This window comes from Bufo gargarizans, chromosome 6, assembly GCF_014858855.1.
Source record: "Bufo gargarizans isolate SCDJY-AF-19 chromosome 6, ASM1485885v1, whole genome shotgun sequence".
Classification (NCBI taxonomy): Eukaryota; Metazoa; Chordata; class Amphibia; order Anura; family Bufonidae; genus Bufo; species Bufo gargarizans.
Window position 1 is genome coordinate 34,146,349 of NC_058085.1, and position 12,899 is coordinate 34,159,247.

At 42.8% G+C, this 12,899-nt stretch overlaps 1 protein-coding gene across 1 annotated transcript in view; it reads right to left on the reverse strand.

Annotated features, from left to right (window-relative positions):
- Nucleotides 1-203: 203 nt before the first annotated feature.
- The window catches only part of LOC122939921 (oocyte zinc finger protein XlCOF6-like), a 79,499-nt gene continuing 66,803 nt past the window's right edge, over nucleotides 204-12,899 (reverse strand). Inside the window, exons 6-7 of the mRNA XM_044296144.1 lie at nucleotides 3,891-3,993; nucleotides 204-2,357 (exon numbers count right to left, since the gene is read on the reverse strand). Of these exons, the coding sequence (XP_044152079.1) occupies nucleotides 577-2,357; nucleotides 3,891-3,993 (1,884 nt within the window). The 3' untranslated portion in view covers nucleotides 204-576. The remainder of the gene's footprint in view (nucleotides 2,358-3,890; nucleotides 3,994-12,899) is intronic.

Here is a 12,899-nt window from a genome sequence, read left to right on the forward strand (position 1 = left end):
TGATGTGAAGCTACGACTTCACCGTGCCAAGTAATGCCAGACTTGGAAGTTTGATGTGCTATGTGAATAATAAAACACAATTTGAGCTTGAAAACCCCGTTTGATGAGAAGTCTGTCATCGCTGTCCCAGGCAGAGAGAGCAATCCTTACACATAAAACAAATAACAAAAGATAATTTCAAACACAATTATACAAGTTTTCAAGCAAATATTTTTAATAATTGGAAACAAGTTTTAATATTTAGTTAAATAAATGAATGTAAAATATTCTCTGCATATGGTGGATATATAGGTGAGTTATCTGGATTATTTTTGCTTTTTGGATAAGAGACATTGATTGGTAATTAGTACATACATTTCATAATCATCATTTATGAATCTTGATTTCTCTTTCGTTTGTGTGACATGACTTTACTTTGACTGTAAGTGATATTTTTCTTTAGTTTAACGAAAGAAAATGGCTTCTCCCCTGTGTGAGTTCTTTGATGTTTAGAAAGATGTGATAAAAATGGCTTTTTCCTTGTGAACATTCTCTTGGTCTAACAAAATTTGATTTCCAGTTAAAACATTTCCCGCATTAAGAACATGAATATGGCTTCTCCCCTGTGTGAATTATCTGATGTGTAACAAGATTTGATTTCCTGTTAAAACATTTTCCACATTCTAAACATGAATATGGCTTCTCTCCTGTGTGAATTATCTGATGTGTAACAAGATTTGATTTCGAAGTAAAACATTTCCCACATTCTGAACATGAAAATGGCTTCTCCCCTGTGTGACTCCTCCGATGTCTAACAAAAGCAGATTTTGTAGTAAAACATTTCCCACATTCTAAACATGAAAATGGCTTCTCCCCTGTGTGTGTTCTTTGATGCGTAATAAGCGCTGACTTCTGGGTAAAACATTTCCTACATTCAGAACATGAATATGGCTTCTCCCCTGTGTGAATCTTCTGATGTCTAACAAAAGCTGATTTTGAAGTAAAATATTTCCCACATTCTAAACATGAAAATGGCTTCTCCCCTGTGTGAGTTCTTTGATGCATAACAAGCGCTGACTTTTGGGTAAAACATTTCCTACATTCAGAACATGAATGTGGTTTCACCCCTGTGTGAATATGCCTATGTTTCAAAAGATTTGATCTGTTTGTAAAACATTTCCCACATTCTGAACATAAACATGGCTTCTCCCCTGTGTGACTCCTCTGATGTTTAACAAAATATGATTTCCAAGTAAAACATTTCCCACATTCGGAACATGAATATGGCTTCTCTCCTGTGTGAATTCTCTGATGTGTAACGAGATGTAATTTCCTGTTAAAACATTTCCCACATTCTGAACATGAGAATGGCTTCTCCCCTGTATGAGTTCTCTTATGTGTAACAAGATTTGATTTCTTGTTAAAACATTTCCCACATTCTAAACATGAAAATGGCTTCTCCCCTGTGTGAATTCTTTGATGAATGAGAAGAGCTGATTTAGAACTATAATTTTTCCCACATTCTGAACATAAAAACGGCTTGTCCCCTGTGTGACGTCTCTCATGTTTAAGAAGATTTGATTTCAATGTAAAACACTTCCCACATTCAGAACATGAAAATAGCTTCTCCCCTGTGTGAATTCTCTGATGAATGAGAAGAGCTGATTTAGAGCTATAATTTTTCCCACATTCTGAACATAAAAATGGCTTGTCCCCCATGTGACGTGTCTCATGTTTAAGAAGAATTGATTTTAACGTAAAACACTTCCCACATTCTGAACATGAAAATGGCTTCTCTCCTATGTGAGTTCTCTGATGGTAATCAAGACTTGATTTTTGAGTAAAACATTTCCCACATTCTGGGCATGAAAATGGCTTTACCCCTGTGTGAATTCTCTGATGTCTAACAAGATCTGATTTCTGGTTAAAACATTTATTACATTCTGTACATGCAAATAGCTTCGACCCAGTGTGGCATCTCTGATGTATAACAAGATCTGATTTCTGGTTAAAACATTTCCCGCAATACGAACATAAAAACTTCTCCCCTGTATGATTTCTCTTATGCCTAATGAAATCTGATTTCCAAGCAAAACATCTCTCACATTCTGAACATGAATATGGCTTCTCTCCTGTGTGAATTCTCTGGTGCATAACAAGAGTCTTTTTGGAAGCAAAACATTTCCCACATTCTGAACATGAAAATGGCTTCTCTTCCGTGTGTTTCATAGCATCAGATGATGGATTTTTGCTATGAATGTCATAGGGTACATGTGTGATAATGGCATGTTTTTCACAGGTATCTTGTGTGACAACATGATCTTCTGCTTTAAAATGTGAAGACACCAGATGTTGTTCTGAGCTCCTGTTACAGTCATCTGTCAAAAAGAAAACATACTTTACCATTTTAAATAATATAACCTTAGAATTTATATTGTTATTATATTTTATAATATTTCTGTAGAAAATGTCCTTTGAATTTGCAAAGAATGGAGCAAAATGTAATTGTCGACTGAGATATTAATGGCAAAACAGATCATTAGCTATCAGTAGACCTCCGAGCAAGGACCAGTAGATCATGACGTTAGGCCATCAGGCTGTTCTCTTGTAGTTTCACACTTTTGGGTTGAAGCCAGCATCTTCATAGGTTTTAATGTGTCTACCACCACTCTTTTCTAGTGAAAGGCTCAGTGGAGAATAAGATAATGAGTAACATATGAGTCAGTGCTATTAGGTGGTGTATGTGTCACACACTTCTTGATGGCTGCATGCACTTTACCATAAAACAGGGCAGAGAGGAGGAGCAGTGTTTTTTTTTTTTTTTCAAACAAGCCATGGCTTTAGAGCAAGTGTAAGGCTGGTATTTAATTTTTATTTTTTTATTTCTTTGTATAAAAAAGTTCTTTAGACCTTTCCTGCCTTGATAATCTACTCCTAGTATTGGCTAAACTATCTACATAGAAAAATAACACCAATACTAATAGCCTAGCATATGCACTAGCCTTATGAATAATAATTGTGGCTGCCATCACTACTATGGGGCCACTGGGATATCTGAAAATGGGGCACACAAAAGAATGCTCAATAGTATAATTCGCAAAACATGTTTGCCATCCTCAGTTCCATGGTAGATCACCTAGATCGAGCTACAGAAAAAGATTATTCTATACAGAAAATGTTTGCCCATTAGGCAAACCAGCCATTGATTTAGTCAAACCAGGAATGGAGCCTACAAAGAGATAAGGTACAATGGAAAGATTTTCACCACTTCTGTGTTGTTGACCTGCATGGGGTTTTGGCTGACAGTCACTGCAGATCACCAAACACTGAAATGTAAACTAGGCTTATTTTGAAGGAATTAATGGTTCCTTAGTTTAAAAGTGGGCAAATAATTCTGAAATACTTATAGCAGATGATAATGGAACAGGCCTTGTGCATATAGATACATTTTGTATCCATATTCACGTCCATAATATAAATGATCAGCAAGTTGTATCATCTAAAATGCTAGAAAATTGATCTTAAGAAAATGAGTAGAGTCTGAATGAGTAGAGTCTTCTCTGTTTTAGGCCTCTTGCCCTCGAACGTATTGGTTCCATTCCATGCATTGGGGAGCGCAATTTGTGGTCCCCAATGCATGGGCATCAACCTTGCGGCGGCCGGTACAGATGCAGACCCAATCAACTTAAATGGGTCCGTGATCCGTCCGTTCCGCAAAAAGATAGAATATGTTCTTTTTTTGTGGAAGCACAGATTGGAACCCCACGGAAGCACTCCATAGTGCTTCCGTGGGGTTCCGTTCCGAACCGCATCTCAAGATTTGCAAACCCATTTAAGTATGCGGTCCGCAATAAGGCCATAGCCGGGCAACGGCGGGGTGCAAGAGGCCTTATTTAGTGGTTACTACTCACCTGGGTGGATATCTGTAAGAATGTCCTCTGGAATCTGCTCAGCACCCCTCACATGTGTCTCTGTAATATATATAATGTTGAGCTCTTCACCCGGATTCACAAGCTGTGAAAGAAATATTGTAAAAGTTATCAGATGGTTGAAGTCATGTTGAAGGTTTTATATGACCAAAAAACATCAGTAATTAGAATGATGACCAAAACTGACAAGACAGCAGGAGGTATCTGACCCAAATATCTGAAGGTCTCCTGTACAACTTCAACCTGTTTGTTCCAAACAGCAGTATCCATAGTCAGAAAATTATGAGATGATCCAGACAACATGTAATGTCTATGGTCAGCTGTAATCCTACCATCTCCACCTTTCTCATTATATAAGGATAAAACTGTTACAGACAGTGGACGTAGATCAATCATGCCAACCAACTGGTTTGACTTTGGAGTTGTCCTGAGGGACTTATCCTGGCCAGTTCCCTGCTTTTCACCCGTTATTCCATATACAGGGATCTGGCATTTGCTGCAGGGGAGCCACCAAGCTGATACGTCTTGGAATAGTCCCGTTGTGGTTGGCTGCTGACCCATAGGGGTTAGAGACACAAGTGCAAAGCACAGAGAGATCAGGAAAAGCTCATGGTCAATGGCAGGCGGAGGTCAAGGCATTCTGGCATATACGGAGGTCAAGGCAGGCAGAGTTTATGCTAATCTGATAATCAGTCCAAAGGTCAGGGCAGGCAGCACAGGGTCAGAATGGTAAACAGGCACGAGTCAGGTCAGGCGGCAGAGATTCAGAATCCAGGAATCAGGCAGATGTCAGTACACAGACAAACAGATTATAGCATCTTTGCAGGATCTAGCAAGCAAGAGAAGCCTTGTTAAAGGTGCCTTAAGTATCCACAGGTTTTCAGCCATTGGCTGTTGAAGAGTGGAGCACAGGTGCACTGGCCCTTTAAGAGCCAGGGTGCTCACGCAGCTTATGGGTCAGGAAAGGAGGCCTGGCAGCCAGATGATAGCTGCAGCTTCCAATGGGGACACAAAACTCCAACGGCCAGCCCTGTTACTGGGCGTCAGAAAAGGACCATTGCGGCTTGGCCACCAGACAGTGGTAGGGTGAGTGATGCAGTGCCCGTGTCCACCCTAATACTGAACACAAGATTTTCACAGCCTTTCTACAGATCATAGAGAACATTTCATGAGACATTATCTCCATCTACCTGATCATCATCCCGTGGGACATTGTGATGTTCTTCTAAACCATGCTGTGGAAGAAGAGGACTGGGACATCTCTCCGGTGTTGTCATCTTACTGGATCTAACTGTAGGAAACACATCCAGTGACTGAGTTCATTACTTATATACAGATAATGAGAGGACGAGTGGATTTAGTCATGTCTATTACCTGGTGATGTGAGGGGCCGGTGATCATCCATCATGACGTCCTTGTACAGATCTTTGTGTCCTTCTAAATACTCCCACTCCTCCATGGAGAAATAGACGGTGACATCCTGACACCTTATAGGAACCTGACAACACAATGATACAGTCATCACCCAGATCCCTTCATAGCGTTCCTGTATAATGTCCCAGTATTACCAGCAGTGTCACCTCTTCAGTCAGCAGCTCAATCATCTTGTTGGTGAGTTCTAGGATCTTCTCTCTATTGATTTCCTCATGTATCTGCGGGTGAGGTGGAGGCCCTGTGATTGGGCTCAGGGTTCTTCCCCATCCTTCAGACACAGGGTCCTGACAGCGCTCACTAGAGGTCTTCTTCACTACTGTGTAGTCCTGGTTATGGAGAGACACAGTAATAAATATAACTCCATACATCTCCAGAGTCCCTCACCTCTCCAGTCATGTCCATCTGTTAGTAACATAGATAAGATGATGTAATGTGACATCATCAGAATCTCTCACCTCTCCAGTAAGCCGGAAGAGGATCTCCAGGGTGAGATTTATTATACTCTCCGCCATCTTGTCCCTGTCCCTATCCATCCTTGACGGGTCAATCAGGAGAAGGATCTTATATAGAAGATATCCACTGAGCCGATCCTATATTGTAGGAACCTGAATGGAAAAGAGATGAGACGATGTAAAATCTTACAAAATCCCATGTAAAATACAATTACTGGAAATAATAAGAGGAGACATCAGCAGTGAGTAGACCCTGAAAGTGGTCAATGTGTCTTCATTTCGCCCCTGTTCACTTGAATGGGTTTGGCCCCGCCCAGGGCAGTAATACTGGTCATGACGTCACTTGGCCCGAGGGAAACAGAGTGAAGGCTGCGGCGCTCCTGGAGCTCTGCTGCCTTCTCAAACAGATGATCGGCGGGAGATGTAGACACATTGACCACTTTCAGGGTCTAATTTAATAAAACAGGTTTTGTAGACATCTATGTGGAATCAGCAGATGACAGTGTAAAAGGAGTGCGCTTCTTCTTGACACTAACATAATCTTTAAGGCTGAGTTCACACTTGAGTTATTTGGTCAGTTTTGGCCCTGTGACTGCCCAAATAAGTGAAGTGTGCAGTGATTCTAAGAGCAACGCCTGTCATCTGCATGTCATACTGACTCACAGTATTATTTCACTACCATAGCAGACTCCCTATATGTGTTACTGCAAGGCACAGTGTTCTACACCACTATAAAGGCTCTCTGCAGCCAGGAAATAGCATTTTTTTAACGTAATTCGCAGTGAATACATTCGGATCGAAACAAATTCTTCCTGAAAAATTTGGTGAATCGGCAAATCAAATTTTTGAAAAAATCGCTCATCTTTAATTATAAATCAGTATAATTCAATAGATACCGGTCCGGCAGAGACACACAGCATTATAAATCAGTATAATTCAGTAGATACAGGTCAGGCAGAGACACACAGCATTATAAATCAGTATAATTCAGTAGATACCAGTCAGGCAGAGACACACAGCATTATAAATCTGTATAATTCAGTAGATACAGGTCAGGCAGAGACACACAGTATTAAAAATCAGTATAATTCAGTAGATACAGGTCAGGCAGAGACACACAGCATTATAAATCAGTATAATTCAGTAGATACAGGTCAGGTAGAGACACACAGCATTGTAAATCAGTATAATTCAGTAGATACAGGTCAGGCAGAGACACAGCATTATAAATCAGTATAATTCAGTAGATACGGGTCAGGCAGAGACACACAGAATTATAAATCTGTATAATTCAGTAGATACAGGTCAGGCAGAGACACACAGCATTATAAATCAGTATAACTCAGTAGATACAGGTCAGGCAGAGACACACAGCATTATAATTCAGTAGATTCAAGTCAGGCAGAGACACACAGCATTATAAATCAGTATAATTCAGTAGATACAGATCAGGTAGAGACACACAGTATTATAAATCAGTATAATTCAGTAGATACAGGTCAGGCAGAGACACACTGCATTATAAATCAGTATAATGTCATGCACTTCTAGGAAACGAGCAGTGTCCAGAATGGGAAATCACCCTGACAAATGGAGCGTGATTTTTGCAGAGGACACGCCCGTCTCTGAAAGGGGCCCTCGCTCTCTGGTTCTCCGCCCGGTACATCTGGAGGGAACTGACTGCTGCACTGAGAATGGACAGGACTGGAGTTTGGTGATCTCCATAAATGTCAGACAGACAATAGCAGAAGCCGAGGCTGGTGGAAAGACGGGGAAATCAGGAAAATGTCTCATTAATGATAATTTTGGAGCTGAGTGTCCTGGTCCCATGTCACCCTCCAAACTGCTCTTTATTCACCAATCCTACAAGTCTGCACCTTCACCTGGCGCCATCTTGTTTCCTGTATAACAGACCAGAGGTTCCAGTATGGCTTCTGTACATCCGGCATCTTCCTGTCTCCTAATACCCCCTATTCTGAGTCCGGCAGCCTCGCCCCGGTCACTAGAAGCCGACTGTACGGCTCCTTATACAAGCCTTCTACCCAACCACTGAGACCTAGAACCTGAATGCTACACCGACCTTTACTCACTGTGCCTGCGCCTAATACTAAAATGGACAGCGCAGGCGCGGGATTTGCGGGGCACGGAGGAGACCGAGGATGTCAATCACCTTTACAAGGTAGTTGTAGAAGGGGACGTCTTTAACCTCCACTCGAACCACAAGTGGGGTGGTGGGAGAGAGAGAAAGGCGCACAATAGGATAGTGCGTTCAAATAAATTCAATTATTGAAAAGAAAGAGCAAGGCTCACCTTATTGAGTTGTGCTACGGATAGGCACAACTCTATTGTAGATATGAATGGAGTAAAATCTGATTCCACAGGGCTGCAGCCGCAGGTGATATCTCTCCTGGAAAGGGGGTCCAATCCTCCAGAGAGTGCTCGTCGAGAAGAAAAGATGCTGCAATGGCGCAAATCCACTGGTGGAAACTGACATGAAACTTCGATCTGTATATTACTTTTTTTATTTAAAGAAAGTGCATAGCCATGTAAACAACGCGTTTCGGGGACTAATAGTTCCCCTTCATCAGGTAGTCCCTGAAACGCGTTGTTTACATGGCTATGCGCTTTCTTTAAATAAAAAAAGTAATATACAGAACGAAGTTTCATGTCAGTTTCCACCAGTGGATTTGCGCCATTGCAGCATCTTTTCTTCTCGACAATCACCTTTACACGGGCGTGCCAAACAGTGAGAGGACGGAGCCTCCAGGTGCTGCAGCAACGCCCCACTAGCACCTAGAGGCTCATTAGCATATTATAAAAGTTATTATTTAGCGCAAATGGCGGCAGGCAGGGAGATATAAGTCATACAGTTATGTTCTGCGGACATTAGCACATCACTAATGTCAGCCAGCTACATAGCGATTTCTCTGATGACAGAAACCCTTTAACTCTAGTGTGAAACTAACGGAAGAGACGTCACCGACCAAACACTGACTGTGTGACCGAGGCCTAATCCTGACAGACAGGAGGAAAGTGCACATACCTCCACTGGAGACCAGAGACTGGTGGGCTAAAGGACCTTTCATGATGTCATGGCCATGTGACCGTGTGTGGGAGGAGTCAGGGGTCACATGACCAGTTTCCCCAGGAGCCTGCTGTGCTGGTTGGGTTGCTCCCCGCAGCCCATACATTCTAGGCAGTTCAGCAGTGACGTGTCTAGAATGTGCCCAGTTCTGGGAGTCTCGCACTGCAGCCCATACAGTCTAGCCGCTTCAGAGCTGAAATCCCAGAACAGAGAGGGACACATCGCAGCTATTTGTATCTGCACTAGGCCACGCCTCTAACTCCGCCCATAACTATACACCTAATCCCACCCAGTCCCCTTAATGCTCCCACATAGGAATTATTCCCCCTTCATGCCACCGCACAGTATTTATGCCCACATTGTGTCCTCACAGAATTATGCCCAGTATGGTGTCCCAGTAGTATGTCCAGCTGTGCCCCAAGTAATATGCCCACATTGTTATCCCAGTAATATGCCCAGCTGTGCCCCCGGTAATATGCCCACATTGAGCCCCTTAGTAATATGCCTGCATTGTGCCCCCCAGTAATATGCCGACATTGTGTCTTCATAGAATTATGTCCAGTTATGTGCCCCCAATAATATGCCCAGTAATGTGCCCCAGTAATATGCTCAGTTTTGTGTCCCCAGTAATATGCCCAGCTGTGCCCCCAGTAATATGCCCACATTGTGCCCCAAACAGAAAGTGAAAAAAAAAAAAACTATTTAACCTCTCATGGGCAATATTTTTTAAGGCAATTCGAGTTCCTAATTTTCAGCTACCTGTTTGCTTTAAACTGTGAATCTCAGAAGTTTAGTAGTTGTTAGAAGGAAATGGCAACAATTTGATCTCCAGTGCAATCCGGTAGATTGTAGGAAGCAGGGTGATCAAATTCGATAGTGTGTGTAGTGTCAGTACTTGTCCCGATTGACCGCTGGTACCTGATCCCGGTCTGATCAGGTACTGCAACTTGGAGAATCGTGACAGAGAGTACCCCCGGCTAAGGAAAGGAAGCAGGTCCACATCCCTCCTGGACGTGTCCTGCCTAAGCCAGCTAGAGCACCTTCAGCTCTGGTGGATATGGAGGCCACAGCTTGGAGCCTCTGAAGCCAGAAGGAAAAGATCCCTGGTACAAATCTAGAGTCAGACTACAGAAGAGAAGTTACAGCATATTGCAGAAGCAAAGATTCTATTTGAGCCTGTTAGCACAGCAGAGCCAGAGGGCAACAGATGTAGCAGAGTTCAGTGTGTTCGCCTGCCAGATTTAATGCTAACGCCTGCTGGGAACCAAGACAGAGCCTGAATCTGTTGGGGAAACGTTTATAGAAAGTAAAGCTGTTATTGAACTTCATCACAAGGTTTATTGCATCACCCCCTTCATCAACAACCCCCCTGTCGTTGCTTTGGAGTTAACAACTAGGGTCCAGCATATCCAGGTAGGAGCACGGTGACACGTGCACTAATACCACTCTGGAATTCCTACACCTGGGTACCATCCACAGCATCACTAAAAGGGGCCCTGTGCTTTTGTTGCTTCATAGCAACTGGTGTCACAAAACTTTGTATACTTTTTCCTTTTAAAGGGCCCTGGGGGGAGGCACCTGCTGCAGAGACAGCTGCCAGAAAGCGGGACATAGCTCCCCTGTACCAGGACCGCGGGACAGCCACTGCAATCTGGGACTGTCCCGCATGATCGGAACGGTTGGGAGGTATGCTAGAATGTATTGGTGCCTTTGATTCTTCTCCATGTGTAGTGTCCCACTAGGTAGGAGTGGGCACTACACAAGGGTTAATTGGGTAGCGTGTACTTCTACTCACCAGGGACATTGATATTGTATTGATCTATGCATTTAATGTAATTGACTGTGTGTTTTACATGCAATGGTTTTCCCTGTTATATGCTTTGCAGGCCTTGTGGGGTGTAATTTAGCCTCCCAGACACTAGAGGGAGATAGGGAGCCCCTAGTATAAATGTCCAGGCCCAGACAGGGAGTGGTTAGGTCATAGTCAGGAGTCTGTGGAGACAGAAGTGAGAAGGCACCAGCCAGAGATATGCTGAGGGCCTCCTCCTGACATGCAGCTGGACAGTCCTGGTTTCTAGCTGCACCAGGGGGCTAGATGAAGTACAGCCTGCTTGGAGACCGTGTGTATTCCAGGGGACTAGAGGAGTTACCTCGTCAGCCTGAAGCTCCTGAGGCTAAGCTTAGCTCAGTTGAGATACCCCAGTAGTAGGACAGCACCTCCTGGGAGAAAACCTGCAGTTACCCTCAAGTCAAGCAGAGACAGTGTCATCAGCACAGATAAGTAATCTAATGGGCAGTAAAGCAAGAATCCATACGAGAGGAAGATATATTTTACCATGGATTTAAGCCAGCATTTAGGCATCCGGGCCTTGGGATAGAAAGCCAGACAGGAGTTCTAAAAGAACAGTTTACGCTATTTCTGAGGAATGGTACAACCTGATTCTGAGTGTATTGTGGATTTACCCTCTGAGTATCTTGCACCGAATTATACCTGCCAGTATTTGTGAAGGCCTGCTTGTGAAGTACTTGATATAAGGAACTGCATTACCATCTTGATGTATAAAGTTGGATTGTTAAGTAAAGCAACGTTTGGTTCACTATACCACCTGTGTACCTCACTTATTCCAACTACAAACCGGTGTGCCACCGTCACAGGCACTGGCGTCACGAACCTGAAGGGACCTTGCCCCAGGCACTCAAAATACCCGTAACATCCAGGGCACCTCATCCACCATCAGGCCTGGTCCCTACATACAGAGTGTGCCCCAGAGGAACCGTGTCTACCTCTCCTTCACTGCCACGCGCCTGCCCAGGGTTCTCCAATACAGTGAGCAACCCTCGTTTGCCCATAACCGTGACCTCACTTCGCTATACCCTGCAGGTCTGGCGTGTTGCACATGCAGCCTGTACATATTAGACTATTCTTTACTGAAGAGCCTAGAATGTGCGGCCTCCTTGGAGAGTCTCATTACACATACATTCTAGTTTCTTCAGCACTGACGTGCCTACAATGTGCTGGCTTTGAGGTTTCAGAGATCCAGAGGCAGAAATGTTTTTCCTCCCATTTATTGATTACAAATAATCAATAATAACCACAAAGAAATTTACTTCGTAACAAGTTAGTCAGTCACAAAGCGCATTTCTTTGAATGTAGCGGGCACAGTGACGGTGAACGGTGATTGTGCCGCCATCTCGTTATTGAACTCCTCAGATGCCGCGTTTATCCCTGATTGCAGCATCTGAAATGAACATTGAGGGCTTTCAGGGGTGAATCCAATAATTAAAAAAACTCACCTCATCTATTTAACCCCTTAAGGACTCGGCCCTATTTCACCTTACGGACTTGGCCATTTTTTGCTAATCTGACCAGTGTCACTTTAAGTGCTGATAACTTTAAAACACTTTGACTTATCCAGGCCATTCTGAGATAGTTTTTTCGTCACATATTGTACTTCATGACACTGGTAAAATGAAGTCAAAAAAAATAATTTTTATTTATAAAAAATAACAAATTTACCCAAAATTTGTAAAGAATTGCAAATTTCCAAGTTTCAATTTCTCTACTTCTATAATACACAGTAATACCTCCAAAAATAGTCAATAGGATCATTTGGGGAATGATATTTTCTTTTTTGGGGATGTTACAAGGCTTAGAAGTTTAGAAGCAAATCTTGAAATTGTTTAGAAATTTTCAAAAACTCAATTTTTAGGGACCAGTTCAGGTCTGAAGTCACTTTGCGAGGCTTAAATAATAGAAACCACCCAAAAATGACCCCATTCTAGAAACTACACCCCTCAAGGTATTCAAAACTGATTTTACAAACTTTGTTAACCCTTTTTCCATTTTAATAATTTTTTTCCAGTTACAAAGCAAAGGGTTAACAGCCAAACCAAACTCAATATTTATGGCCCTGATTCTGTAGTTTACAGAAACACCTCATATGTGGTCATAAACCGCTGTACGGGCACACGGCAGGGCGCAGAAGGAAAGGAATGCCATACGGTTTTTGGAAGGCAGAT